Source organism: Meles meles, chromosome 15, assembly GCF_922984935.1.
Source record: "Meles meles chromosome 15, mMelMel3.1 paternal haplotype, whole genome shotgun sequence".
Lineage (NCBI taxonomy): Eukaryota > Metazoa > Chordata > Mammalia > Carnivora > Mustelidae > Meles > Meles meles.
In genome coordinates, this window is record NC_060080.1 from 38,062,658 (window position 1) to 38,075,512 (window position 12,855).

The 12,855-nt window shown below is 39.8% G+C and overlaps 1 gene segment (V, D, J or C); it reads left to right on the forward strand.

Moving 5' to 3' along the window:
- Nucleotides 1–4,328: 4,328 nt before the first annotated feature.
- LOC123925659 lies at nt 4,329–4,861 on the forward strand. The segment is given in 2 exon segments: nt 4,329–4,377; nt 4,557–4,861. Coding segments are annotated over 2 exon segments (354 nt in total).
- The last annotated feature ends 7,994 nt before the right edge of the window (nt 4,862–12,855 follow it).

A 12,855-nucleotide genomic window follows, 5' to 3' on the forward strand; every position in this document is an offset into this window, starting at 1 on the left:
ATGAAACCCGCCATTCGTTCTAAAATGAGATTCCTAGGTAGAGTCTGCAAAAGGTTTATCGTTAGCATGGTCTTTGAATAGCTTCTGCAGAGGAGGTGTTTATTAAAGGCTAAGAACTGGGTTAGAATAAAAAAAAAAGAGTCTTTAGTCAATGAAATAAAAACAACAGAACACCAATTATACTGCCATTTGCAATTTACAGAAATCTTGAGGACTTTACGATGTGTAAATCGTGTATTAAGGACCTAACCATCTAGTGCCACTATTCTCACAATTCTCCTGTAGAGATGAGAAATCAAAGGTTCTCAGAGCTCAGGTTGCTCAAGGGACCAGTGCCAACAGGGAAGAAGGGGGCAGAAGAATCTGATACTTTGACTCTCTAATTCCTACTCATTAACGAATCCATTCATATAAAACAAAAGTGACTATGAAGTGTGTAAGTGGTTAAACATAAACACAGACAGCTCCCCTACAGCCACTACGCACATGCAGATGGAGACTGTCTCCAACATCCCAGTCTTCTCATGCTCCTTCTGTCAAGTCCACATTTCTTTCACCACCACCAGAGGCCCCCACTGTTCTGTTTTTTTCAACCAAAATGGATCTGATTTTCCTAGTTCTTGTACTTCATCACAAGTGGCCACACACCGTGTACTGTTTGTTGTCCTGCTTCTCTCCAGCAACATATTTTTGGGTGTCATCTACATCGTTAGTGTGGCAGTAGTTTTTTCCTTTTTATTGCAGAATGATTCTTTTATACAATTAGATCACAATTTATTCATTTTTAAATTAAGCCTTTGTTCTGTTTTTATTTTGTTGTTGCTGTTTTTTAAAGATTAATTTATTTGAGAAAGAGAAAGAGAGAGTGAGTGCCCACGCACATGCTTGCACAGGTGGCAGGTAGGGGAGAAACAGAGGGAGAGAGAGAGAGAAACCTTAGCAGACTCTGCCTGAGCCAGAAGCCCCAAATGGGGCTCAATCCCAGGACCCTGAGATCATGACCTGAGCCAAAACTAGGAGTCCAGCACTTAACCGACTCTGCCTCCCAGGTGCCCCATCAGTTTTTATTAATAAAATTTTATTGGAACATTCGTGTATCTGTCAGTTGTGGATTTATGCACCTACCTCCCTTGGGCATATTCCTAGAAATGGAAGTCCTGGGTCACAGGGTTGGCATAGGCTTGGCTTTACTAAATACCACTTTACTGAGATGGTGAACATGTTTACACTCAAGCAGCCATGTAATAAAAGTTTCAGTAGCTGTAAATTCTGTCCACTTATTGTCAGACTTAAAAAAAAAAAAACTGTATTGATAGACACTTCTCCAAAGAAGACATACAAATGACTAACAGACACATTAAAAAATGTTCATCATCATCATTAGCCATCAGGGAAATTCAAATCAAAACCACATTGTGATACCACCTTACACCAGTTAGAATGGCAAAAGTGGACAAGGCAAGAAACAACAAGGGTTGGAGAGGATGTGGAGAAAGGGGAACCCTCTTACACGGTTGGTGGGAATGCAAGTTGGTTCAGACACTTGGGAAAACAGTGTGGAGATTCCTTAAGAAATTAAAAACAGAGCTTCCCTATGACCCTGCAATTGCACTACTGGGTATATACCACAAAGATACAGAAAATAAGGGGGACATGCACCCCAATGCTCATAGAAGCAATTTCCAAAATAGCCGAACTGTGGAAAGAGCTGAGATGCCATTCCATAGACGAATGGTCCATATATATGATGGTATCTACTACTCAGTCATCAGAAAAGATGAATACTCACCATTTGCTTTGACATGGATGGAACTGGAGGGGATTATGCTAAGTGAAATAAGTCAAGCAGAGAAAGACAATTATCATAGAGCTTCACTTATATGTAGAACATAAGGAATAGCATGGAGGACCAAAGAGGAAGGAAGGGAAAAATGAAGAGGGAGAGACCAGAAGGGGAGATGAACCATGAGAAATTATGGACTATGGGAAACAAGCTGAGAGTTTTAGAGGGGAGGGGCATGGGAGGATGGGTGAGCCTGGTGATGGGTATTAAGGAGGACCTGTACTGCAATGTGTATTGGGTGTTACATGCAAATGATGAATCATGGAACCCTACATCAAAAACTAATGACGTACTGTATGGCGACTAACATAACATATAAAAATAATAAATAAATAAATAAAAGTTGACTTGTTATGTGAATTTCATCTTAATAATAAAAAGGAAAGAAAAATTAAAAAATAAACTATATTTTAGTGGTATCGTCTTTCAAATTAGTATTTCCCTGTTGACCAATGCTATGGAGTAAGCTTTCCTGTGTTTATATATACATGTCCACATACATACATATGATTTGGCATTCTTGATTATAAAGTAGATTGATCAAGTGTTTGTTTTTTATGTTTATGTGTGTCCCATTCAATAAGTTTCTGCCTCTCTTTAGAGCCTAACAATATTCTTCTATAGTTTTGTCAGGCATCATTATTTTATCTCTCGCTCATAGATAGTGGTCTACCTATAATTCATAATTTTGCCTGGTGTTAGATGGGTCAAAACTTTTTTTTTTATTTCTCAGTTTATTCTTATTTCAATATCCAATAGCACCTTACCATTCTTTGCAACAACAACAATAAACAAACAAAACACAAAAAGCAAATTATACCTCACTTAGATGTTTTTGTTATAAATCAAGTCATTATGTATATGGAGTCTTTCTCTGGACTCTTTGTTCTCTTCCATATTTCTATTTGTCTATCTTTGTAACTATAGTTACAAAGTCTTAATCACTGCAGCTTTATAAGAAGTCTGGAAATCTGGGGACTGTAAGTCTTCGGACTTTATTTTTCTTCTTTAAGATCTTCTTGACGGGGCACCTGGGTGGCTCAGTGGATTAAGCCGCTGCCTTCGGCTCAGGTCATGATCTCAGGGTCCTGGGATCGAGCCCCGCATCAGGCTCTCTGCTCTGCAGGGAGACTGCTTCCTCCTCTCTCTCTGCCTGCCTCTCTGCCTATTTGTGATCTCTCTCTGTCAAATAAATAAATAAAATCTTTAAAAAAAAAAAAAAAGATCTTCTTGACTATTCTAGGTCCTTTGAATTTCCATGTAAATTTTGGAATTGCCTTTTTCACTTTCTAGGAGATTTTAACTGGATTGCATTGAGTCTATGTGTTAAATTGGGGAAAACTGAAATCTTAAAAATATTAAGTTTTCCATTCTTTGAGCATAGAAATTCTCTATTTAATTAAATCTCCCTTAATCCATAATAGATATTTATGTATTGACATTGTATGTGGACACCTGGTTAAATTATTGATAGTGGTTTATTTGAAGATTCTCTAAGAATTTATGTATGCATTTTGTTATCAACAAATAAAGATACTTTGCTTCTTCCTTTCTGTATTTTGTAACTTTGCCTTTCTTCTTTCTGTTTTATTTTTCCTTATTGCACTGTCTAGGACCTGTAGTATAATTTTGAACAGAAGTGACGAGAGTGGACATTTCTGTCTTCTTCACAATACAAGAAGTAAAATGTTCATAATTTTACCACTGAGAATGATGTTTGTGTAGGATATTATTGAATTTTGAATATTGAATGTTGAATATATTGAATAGACTCTTTATGAGAATAAGGTGTTTTTCCATTATTTGTGACTTGCTTTGAATATTGTTCAAAAATGGCTGTTGATTTGTTTTCAAATGAATTTTCACTATTATTGAGATCACTTAGGAACAAAAAAAAGTCCCTCTGCAAGATAAATATCTTTTTTTAAAAAAGATTTTATTTATTTGTTTGAGAGAGAGAGAGTAAGCACAGCCTATGTAAGTCTCCATCCCAGAACCCTGGGATCATGACTTGAGCCAAAGGCAGATGCTTAACCAACTGAGCCACCCAGGCATTCCTGGAAGATAAATTTCTGATCACCCCCTCAATCCAATCCAATCCAGTGATGCACTAAGACATCCTTGCACACTGAGAATGGAAAGAACATAATAAGACCACCAGCCTCTCTTTCGCTTCCGACATTCTTGCACCAAACACCATCTTGCTGCATCTAGGTGAATAATGGGGTGGAATAACATAGGAATCAATGTTGTGAGCACAGGTCAGAAATTCTTCCCTTGGGCTGAGCTCCAGGCATCTTTTGCCATAACCACCTGGGGATGGGTTGTTCAACTTCAGAGAAGAGGAAGTGAAAGGTCTCTGCAGATGCCCCTCCCCACCTGCTTTGCATGTTGCTCCCAGCCCACTCTGCTGTCCAGAGCCCATATCAATACCTGGGTCAGTGCCCTGGGGGAGATCTGCCTCAGTTAGGGCACGGAGTGAACCATGATATCCCCAACTCAGCTCCTCTGCCTCCTGTCCCTCTGGCTCCCAGGTGAGAGGAAAATGGGATGATTCTGCCTATCGATGAAAACTGTGTTGTTTGGTCTTATCACTTGGCACCTTGACTCAGCAAGCCCAATAATTAAAGCTCAATATAGAGGAACAAACCTGAAGACAGTGGTTAAGATGTTGATTACGTGGCTGACTTTTCTGTTTTATTTCCAATCTCAGGTGCCACTGGAGAAATCGTGTTGACGCAGTCTCCAGCCTTGCTGTCTTTGTCTCCAGGAGAAAAAGCCACTCTCAACTGCAGAGCCAGTCAGAGTGCTAGCAGCTATGTAGCCTGGTACCAGCAAAAACCTGGACAGGCTCCCAGGCTGCTCATCTATGGTGCATCCAACAGGGCTACGGGCATCCCAGACCGGTTCAGCGGCAGTGGGTCTGGGACACACTTCACCCTCACCATCAGCAACCTGGAACATGAAGATGTTGCAATTTATTACTGTTATCAGTATAATAGCGGGTACCCACAGTGATTCAACACAAGACAAAAACCTCTGTTAAGACCTCAATGATTCATTTTACCAGGTGCTTCCTTTATAAGCAGATGCTGTAGTGCTTCCTCAGTCTCAGCATCCCTGTTCTGTTGGGAAATCTTGAGGTTCAAAAACTAACTCTACCACAAGACTTGGGCTCTGATTACTGGATTCTTGCTTGGACTTAGCTACACTCCCAGTTCAGGAACAATTTCACCACCAATGGCATCAGATCAGATTCATAGGAATGGACATCTCTAAAGGTCCCAGATGGTGTAATAAGACAACAACATGGACAACAAAGGATTAGAAGGGATGAATGAAAACTATCATAATTCAAAGGTGAATAGATTGTATGCTGACAAAATTCAAAATAATTTACAAAGAAACTACTAGAAACAACAGGAGAAATAAGTTATCACTGAATTCAAAGACAGCATGCAAAGGACCGTGTGATTTCTGTATAAAGGAAATAAATGCTTAAAAATAAAATCAGAAAACCCATCATTTAGAAGTGCCTCAAAAAACATCTAATATATTTAGGAAAAAACAACAAAATAATTAGTAATAATTATTAACAGAATATTATTCAAAGAAAACAAAACCTGGGTAAATGGAAAGCCATATTTTGTCCAAGGATTGCAAGTCTTGGTATTGGGAACATGTCCATTTTATCTTCCCTTCAGCCCAAATCTGTGTATTTGCTGGAAAATGTCATGCCCCAGCAAGGAAGCTTTCCCCCATCCCAGTCCCTAGCAATGATAAACACTCAACATTCTGTCTCATGGAAGGTAACCTGCATCGTCTGCTCTCCCCAGGAGCCGCCTGTATGAGTAAAAACACCCTTTTGATTCTTTTGGTACCTGGAGTCCGTCAGCCTCAAATTAATGCTTCTTACCTGGAAAAGGGGTCCGTCTCATTTCCATGGAAAAACCATAAAACATAATACTGAAGAAAACAAGAAAATAAGGAAAGCCCATAGAGTTGAGCCCCACATTTCTTTCTTCGCTCTTCCTTGACTCATGAGCAGAGTTGGAATTAGGAACGGTCATTAGAAGCAGAGAGTCTGGGATAAGGGAAAGGCTGAGAAGTCTCAGTACTGAACAAAGTTTCCAACAATATTACACAGTCAGAGATGAAAATTAATCCTCAAGGACAAAAGAGAAGGAAAGATTCTGGCAAACTCTGAAGACTTCAGTTGAAATTGCAGCAGGGCTACACCCTGGGGGGCTGGAAGAACTGGGAAGAGCCAACAGGACATCACCAATGCTAACCCCAGACTCAGGGACAGTGCAGTCCTGGATTGGATAGAGATCACACAGTATCCAATAGCACTTCAGGCTGCCGAAATCAAGTATCATTTCTTTCTGCATGATAAAAATCATTCTTTTATTTTTACTTTTAAATTTATTTATTTGACACAAAGAGTGAGAGAAAGAGAGTGCACACAGCAGGGAGAGTGGCAGGCATAGGGAGAGGGAGAAGCAGGCTCCCCTCTGAGTAGGGAGCCCAATGTGATATTCGATCCCAGGAGCCTGGGATCATGACTTGAGCTGAAGGCAGATGCTTAACCAACTGAGCCACCCAAGTGTCCTGATAAGAATCATTCTAGAGCCTAAAATCACCATTAAAATGTTTCTCAGCAAATATGTGTATGAATCTACATAAGTAGTAAGTACATACAACATGTCTGGTTTTCCATCAATAAGTCCAGGAGGAAAATAAACAGGCAAGAGGAATAGACCTCCCCCACAAAGTTGCAACTATTAGGTAAAAGGATGTTAGAGGCTTAATGCATTCACTGAAAGATTGAGAATTCTAACAGACAGCCTGAAATGTTAAAAGTAACCAAACAGAAATTCAAAAATAATAATCCAAGTCGAGAACTCAACAGAAGAGTTTAACAGTAGATTTATCAGAGCTGAAAAGAGAAACAGGAAGATGATACAGTGTAAGGTTGGAATATCAAATCAGTGGAAGACATACAAAAAGTCATAAAAGGCAAAATGGATACACCAGGAGGAAAAAGTCCAATGTATTTGTAACTGAAGTTCATGAAGTAGAGAGGAGAGTATAGGCAGAGGCAAGATTCAAAGAGGTAGTGACTGAGGAACTTATAAAATTGGTCACAGATTGAAGGAATTCTGTGAACTCTTAATAAAGTAAGTGTCCTCCAAAATGATACTAAGGCCCATCTTATTACCAGTGCTGAGAAAACACATACAAAATTGGGGAAGAGATGAAAAACAGAGAGGGTAAATGTAATTCTTAGAAAATAAGGAAAATTATCTTTAAAAGAGCAACAATGAGAAAATCATATAGCTCTTAACATTAGATGGCAGGAGACAAAATAAAATAAAATATATAAAATAAAATCTGAAGGTGTAGGAAGAAAGTATCTGCCAATTTAGGATTCTATACAGGAATATACTTTACAACAGAAGACAAAATAAATACATTTTACAAAAACAAAAATGTACAAATTGAATCATCAGAAGACCAACACGAATAGAAATCATACAAGGACTTTTAGAGAGAAGAAAATGAAGTCCAGTCATAAGTTCAGAGATTGAAAAGGAGTGAAGAACAGTACAAGGGGTAAATATGTGGGAAAGTCTACAGTAATTTTGACTGTCTACAGTAATAATACCTTGTGGTAGAATTAAATTATACATCCAAATGAAACATGGACACAAATGCTCAGAAGGTACAAGGTTTTGTACCTTTGTACTTCTAACTAATTTAAGTTAGAGTTTTGAAGATGCATGCATTTTCTGGAATGTGCTCAGGTACAAAGGCATATAAAGATAGGACAAGCCAAAAGCACATACCGTTATTCTCTAGAATACTCACAGTGTATGAAAATAATACAAAATTTTAAAATGTACTTAGGAAAAGAATGAACCAGTCCTGCAACCACACACCAAATCAATGCTACATGAATTGGTATGGAAAAGATTATATAAAGATACTCAAAACTGCATGCCAAAATATTACACATTAAACCAAATCAAAAGACAACTGAAGCCTACAGTAAACTATTTTTAATGTATTATATGTAAATAAACATCAATAGTCTCAACTATAAGAACTTTTAAAAATAATTATGGCAAAGAATCAAAATCTATGTAGAAACATGAAAACAAAAAGAACAGAGAATTCCCCAAAAAGACATAAAAATAACCTTTAAGTACACGTAGTATGTTCAGTCTCACTGATTATTAGAAAATGCAAATCATAACTACTTTGAGATGGTATTTCTCATCTATCAGATCTGAGAAAACTAAGAACACACGAAGCACATATTTAGACAAAGTTGTGGGGAAACACACACCTCATTTATAGCTCCTGGGGATGGAAGCGAATACTGCATCTTCAGAGAAAAATATGACAATATTAACAAAATTACCTGTGTGATAACCATTTGACCTATAATTCTATTTCTAGGAATTCCTGGAGATACACTTACAAATATGATGTACAAGTTTATTCCCCGCAGCACTGCTTGTAATTGTTTGCAAAAATACTGTCAAGAAACTAACCCCCCCTCACATAAAAGTGTGGTTGAAAAAACTATGACCCATCCACACAATGGGGTATGTTTTATCCGTGAAAAAGGGGATTTCTATGAACAGATATGGAGTGACTTCCGGGATTTATTTTTATTTTTTATTTTTTTAATTTTTAAAATTTTTTAATTACTAATTTTTTAAAAAGATTTTATTTATTTATTTGACAGAGAGATCACAAGCAGGCAGAGAGGTAGGCAGAGAGAGAGGAGGAAGCAGGCTCCCTGCTGAGCAGAGTGCCCGATGTGGGGCTCAATCCCAGGACCCTGGGATCACGACCTGAGCTGAAGGCAGAGGCTTAACCCACTGAGCCACCCAGGCGTCCCCAGGATTTATTTTTAAATTAAAAAGCAAAGTGCAAACAATTCTCTGTATTATCCTACATTCCTTACAAGGTGGAAGAAAAGAAAAACAAAACAAACAACAAACAAAAAAATCAGTGAGGATAAACCAGAGTGAGATTGTTGCCTACAGGGGTGGTATGGCAATGAAATAGAAGGGATAAGAATGTGACCTATCTCAGAACATAACCTTTCCTTTTGTGTATCTCTGACTTCGGGAATCACATTAACTGTACACACATTCAAAAACATAAATAAATATTATCAACCAGGATGAGGAAAATGCAGTTGTTTTCCTTGTTTTAGAGAGAAATTTGGAGATCCGAGAGAATGTGTGTGAGCACTGAGCTGCTCTAGCAAGTGATCTGGTGGAAGTTTCAACAAGCCAGATGGAAATCTGTTATAAACAAGGAAAGAAAATCTTTCTAAGAAAAGAATTGGGTGTGCACTGATTTAAAAATACCAGGTTGTTACTTCACAAATTGCCAGGAACATGATCATCAGATGGAAAGTAAGAGCACTCATTCATTTTCAGGCCAAACATTGTGAGAAATTGAGGCCAGATAAAAGATTGAGAGAATATTGGGGAGGAAGTAAAACAGCCCAGTAATAAAGGACACTTGCAAAGGACACTTGCAAAGCCCTGAATAATGCAGACTTCTTGCCTTTTGTGGAACCAGGGAGCAAAGGAAGGCACAAAGGCACAGCTCCCAGGCTTCCAAATGTATTACATTCAATACAGTTTGAAGAAATCATTTGACTCTTCCCATACTTTTTGACTAAATCCTCTACCAAAACCAGGATGTACTCGGTTTAGAGAAGATAGAAGAAGTTGTCCCCCACTCCATGATCATCCCTGGGCACCATCTCCCATGAGATGACTAAACAGAGTGAAGCTAAGATCTAATCCAAACTGAGAACTTGAAGGTGGGTTTTGTGGGCAGCCATCATTCTGTGCTCCCAGTACCTCCCAGGTGTGTGAGGGAGGGGAGGCCAGTGGGACAGACAAGAAGGAAACCACACCACAGGTTACAACCAGAGAATATAACAGAAGTGTGATATAAGCTCAGACTGGCTGAGTCTCTGAGAACCCCAAACCTGGTCACATCATAGTGCCTCCATTGCTAATTAGAGAGACTTGAGCACCAAAATATTGAATGGCCTCCACAGGGCTTGAGTCCCAGACATGGTGAGGAAAGACCAGTTCATAGAGCATTGACATCTAACTGAAAACTACATCTCACTATGTAATTCACCCACTCTCTGGCATGGTACCTGGAAACTAATTACGATTTGTCACAGGCATCAGAAATAAAGCATGTTTGAAAATGTGTAAGAAAAAGTACACTGTACCCTGGAAATGACACTCATTTAAACAGGAAAAACCTCAGGGTGTCTCTCCACACGCAGCCACAAGAGGGGACACCTGCACAACAATGACCCCAGAGAGGAATCTGGGTTTATCGGGTACTAATGGCAGAGAGTCCAGACTAATTTTGGTCACCATTATCATCATCATCATCATCACTTTTTCATTCCATTTCAGAGTTTACCCTTTTAATGAAGCAATAATTTTATAGTTCCTCCTACTGCCCATTATCCAGCTGACTCTATCTATGGCCCTATGGTATTTCATATTTAGAAAGACTCAGAATGATCTAATCAAAGGGTAATTGGCACTAAAACCAGTTCCTTTTATGACAAAATGTTTCAAGCACAATGAAAGCCTGGAGAATTGACTCGCACAGAAAATACGCATGAGGGAGAATAGAGAGTGGGAAGGTTTGTCCATTAAAGGAAAGGAAGACTAGATCTCTGGAGTGTTGTCCAGTCAGTGATGAGCTTCCAGAGGACATAGATCAAGGCACCCCATTCACGCAAGCATGACAAAGTGCAAACCTGCAGCTGCTGCCCAGGCTGGTGATCATGGTTTTGGAGACCAGTAGATCACACTCACATTTGCTCACATTGGCAGTCATCTCCTGAATGCAAACACAGAACTGGCGTGGTCTGGCATCTCAGCTTCTCAGGAACTGTGCACCCAGACTGCCAATGACTAAAACAATGAGGAAGAATATTTTTGGTTAGATGTATAATGATAACTACACCCAGGAAAGAAAAATGGGCAGAAGAAACATCTCTCCATACCCAATTAAAAAATCACAATCTTGTGACTCTTTTCCCTTCACATCCTTAAGATTGTATCTGAAACTTCATGAAGTGAGCTTAGTCTGATGTATTTATCCCCAGTCCTTGGCTCTTCCCCACCTGAGCCCATGGTTGGACCATCTCCAGGCTTCCGGGAACAACCATCCCCTACGCCACAAGTTCTCTCTTGCAGGAGCCTTCAGCTGAAGTTTAGACTGCTGCCCGCACCATGGAGTCCTTTGCAGAGAGACACACATGTGATCCTTGACAGCCTCTAAGATACAGACATGAATCTTTGTTCTGCTCCTGCTCATCCAGGCTGAAGACGTGCTTTCATGTGGTTCCCTGATCCAGGTCTTTCCGGGACAGACCTTCCACCCCTGGGGATCTGTGTTCACTGTAGGGGATAATTTTTACAATAAGTGATATTCAGGAAGAAACGGTCATGGCTATTCTCATCCAGTGCAGGAGACAATAAAGAACAAAGACTAACTGTGATATTTCAGTCATTGATTCTGGGGAGATGTTCAAAATTTTGACTAAAGTCTATAAAATATCTAACATTTGTGAGAAAATATGATTTTGGTACATCATTTTTTACTTCAAAATTATTACCTCATATTTGCATTTCCATGACAAGTTTCTTTCTTCTTCCAGTTTCCCATGGGCAGCGGTGCTACTCAGGCTCCATCCATCTTGTCTGTGGCAAAGGAAGGGGTGTCTGCTTCGCCTGCAAAGCAAGTCTCAGTCCCATCCCTGCATTGGACACACTCACCTGCACGGGTTCCTCAACTTGCACCAATCTCCTCAACCTGCAGGGTGTCCAACAGGGCTCCTAGAGACCCAGATGATTCAGTGGTGGTGGGTCAGGGACAGAGTTCACACTCACAATCACCAGCATGGAGACTGGAGGCACCGCTCACACCTGGGTGAACAGCACACTCACTGGGACCCTGTGCAGTGTAACGGCCCTAAACACAGCCCTCCCATGTGGGGTCAGCCCTTCTGCTCAACTGAGAAGCTGCTTCCTCTGGGGAATCAGTCAGAGCAGCTGCTTCTTTCAGAGAACCAAACTGGGGTGCGGTTAAAAGGGTGGGGGGCCCTTGAAGGAGGTCAGGAAGATCCTCACGATCTAGTCCCAAGCCCTGACCAGAGTCGCTTTCAGTGGGATAAACAGTGTCCAGAACAACGTGGCTGAGGTGGCTCACAGATGGTTCCACACCGACTCTCCCCCTCAGCTCTCAGCATGGCTGATCCCTAAGGAACAACCAGCCGCCTCTTCCCCATGACACCAGGAACAGACCTCCCCTGGATTAGTGTAAAATTCAGAAATATCCAAATATAACTTTAGATTTGTTAATATCACAGTATTATCATTCATTTTGGGTTTGGAAAATTATGCCATGGTTCTATGCAGTGATACTGTTAGGGAAAGCTAGGGTAAGAGTGCACAGGAACTATCTGTTACAGTTGAGACTTTAGGTAAGTCTATTTCAAAATAAATGTGGCATAGAAATAAAAATAAAAATAATAAAAGAGCACAAGTGTTTACTGAAGGCTTCCACAAGTGTTACTCTATTTTTGCTTCTCTCTGGGTGTAATTCCAGTGCCTCGTGGTGCCAACCTGGGCTCTGATTGTCTAGAGTGTGTGGACTCATTTGTCCATCCTGGAATACACAAGCTGTTCAAAATGGTTAGTGCCTACTTCTGAGCATAAGAATTCCAAGTGTTAGAATTCCATTTCTCTTAATTTCAGAGTTGGGGTCCAAGTTCTCTATTTAAAAATTACTTCATTAGTTACAGTTAACCCTTGAATAGCAGGGGTTTGCCCACTCAAGTCCACTTACACATGGATGTTTTGGGTATTTTTTTTTTTTATAAACACAGTCCAGTACTTTAGTGTATTTCCTCCTTATGTTATTTCCTCCTTATGTTA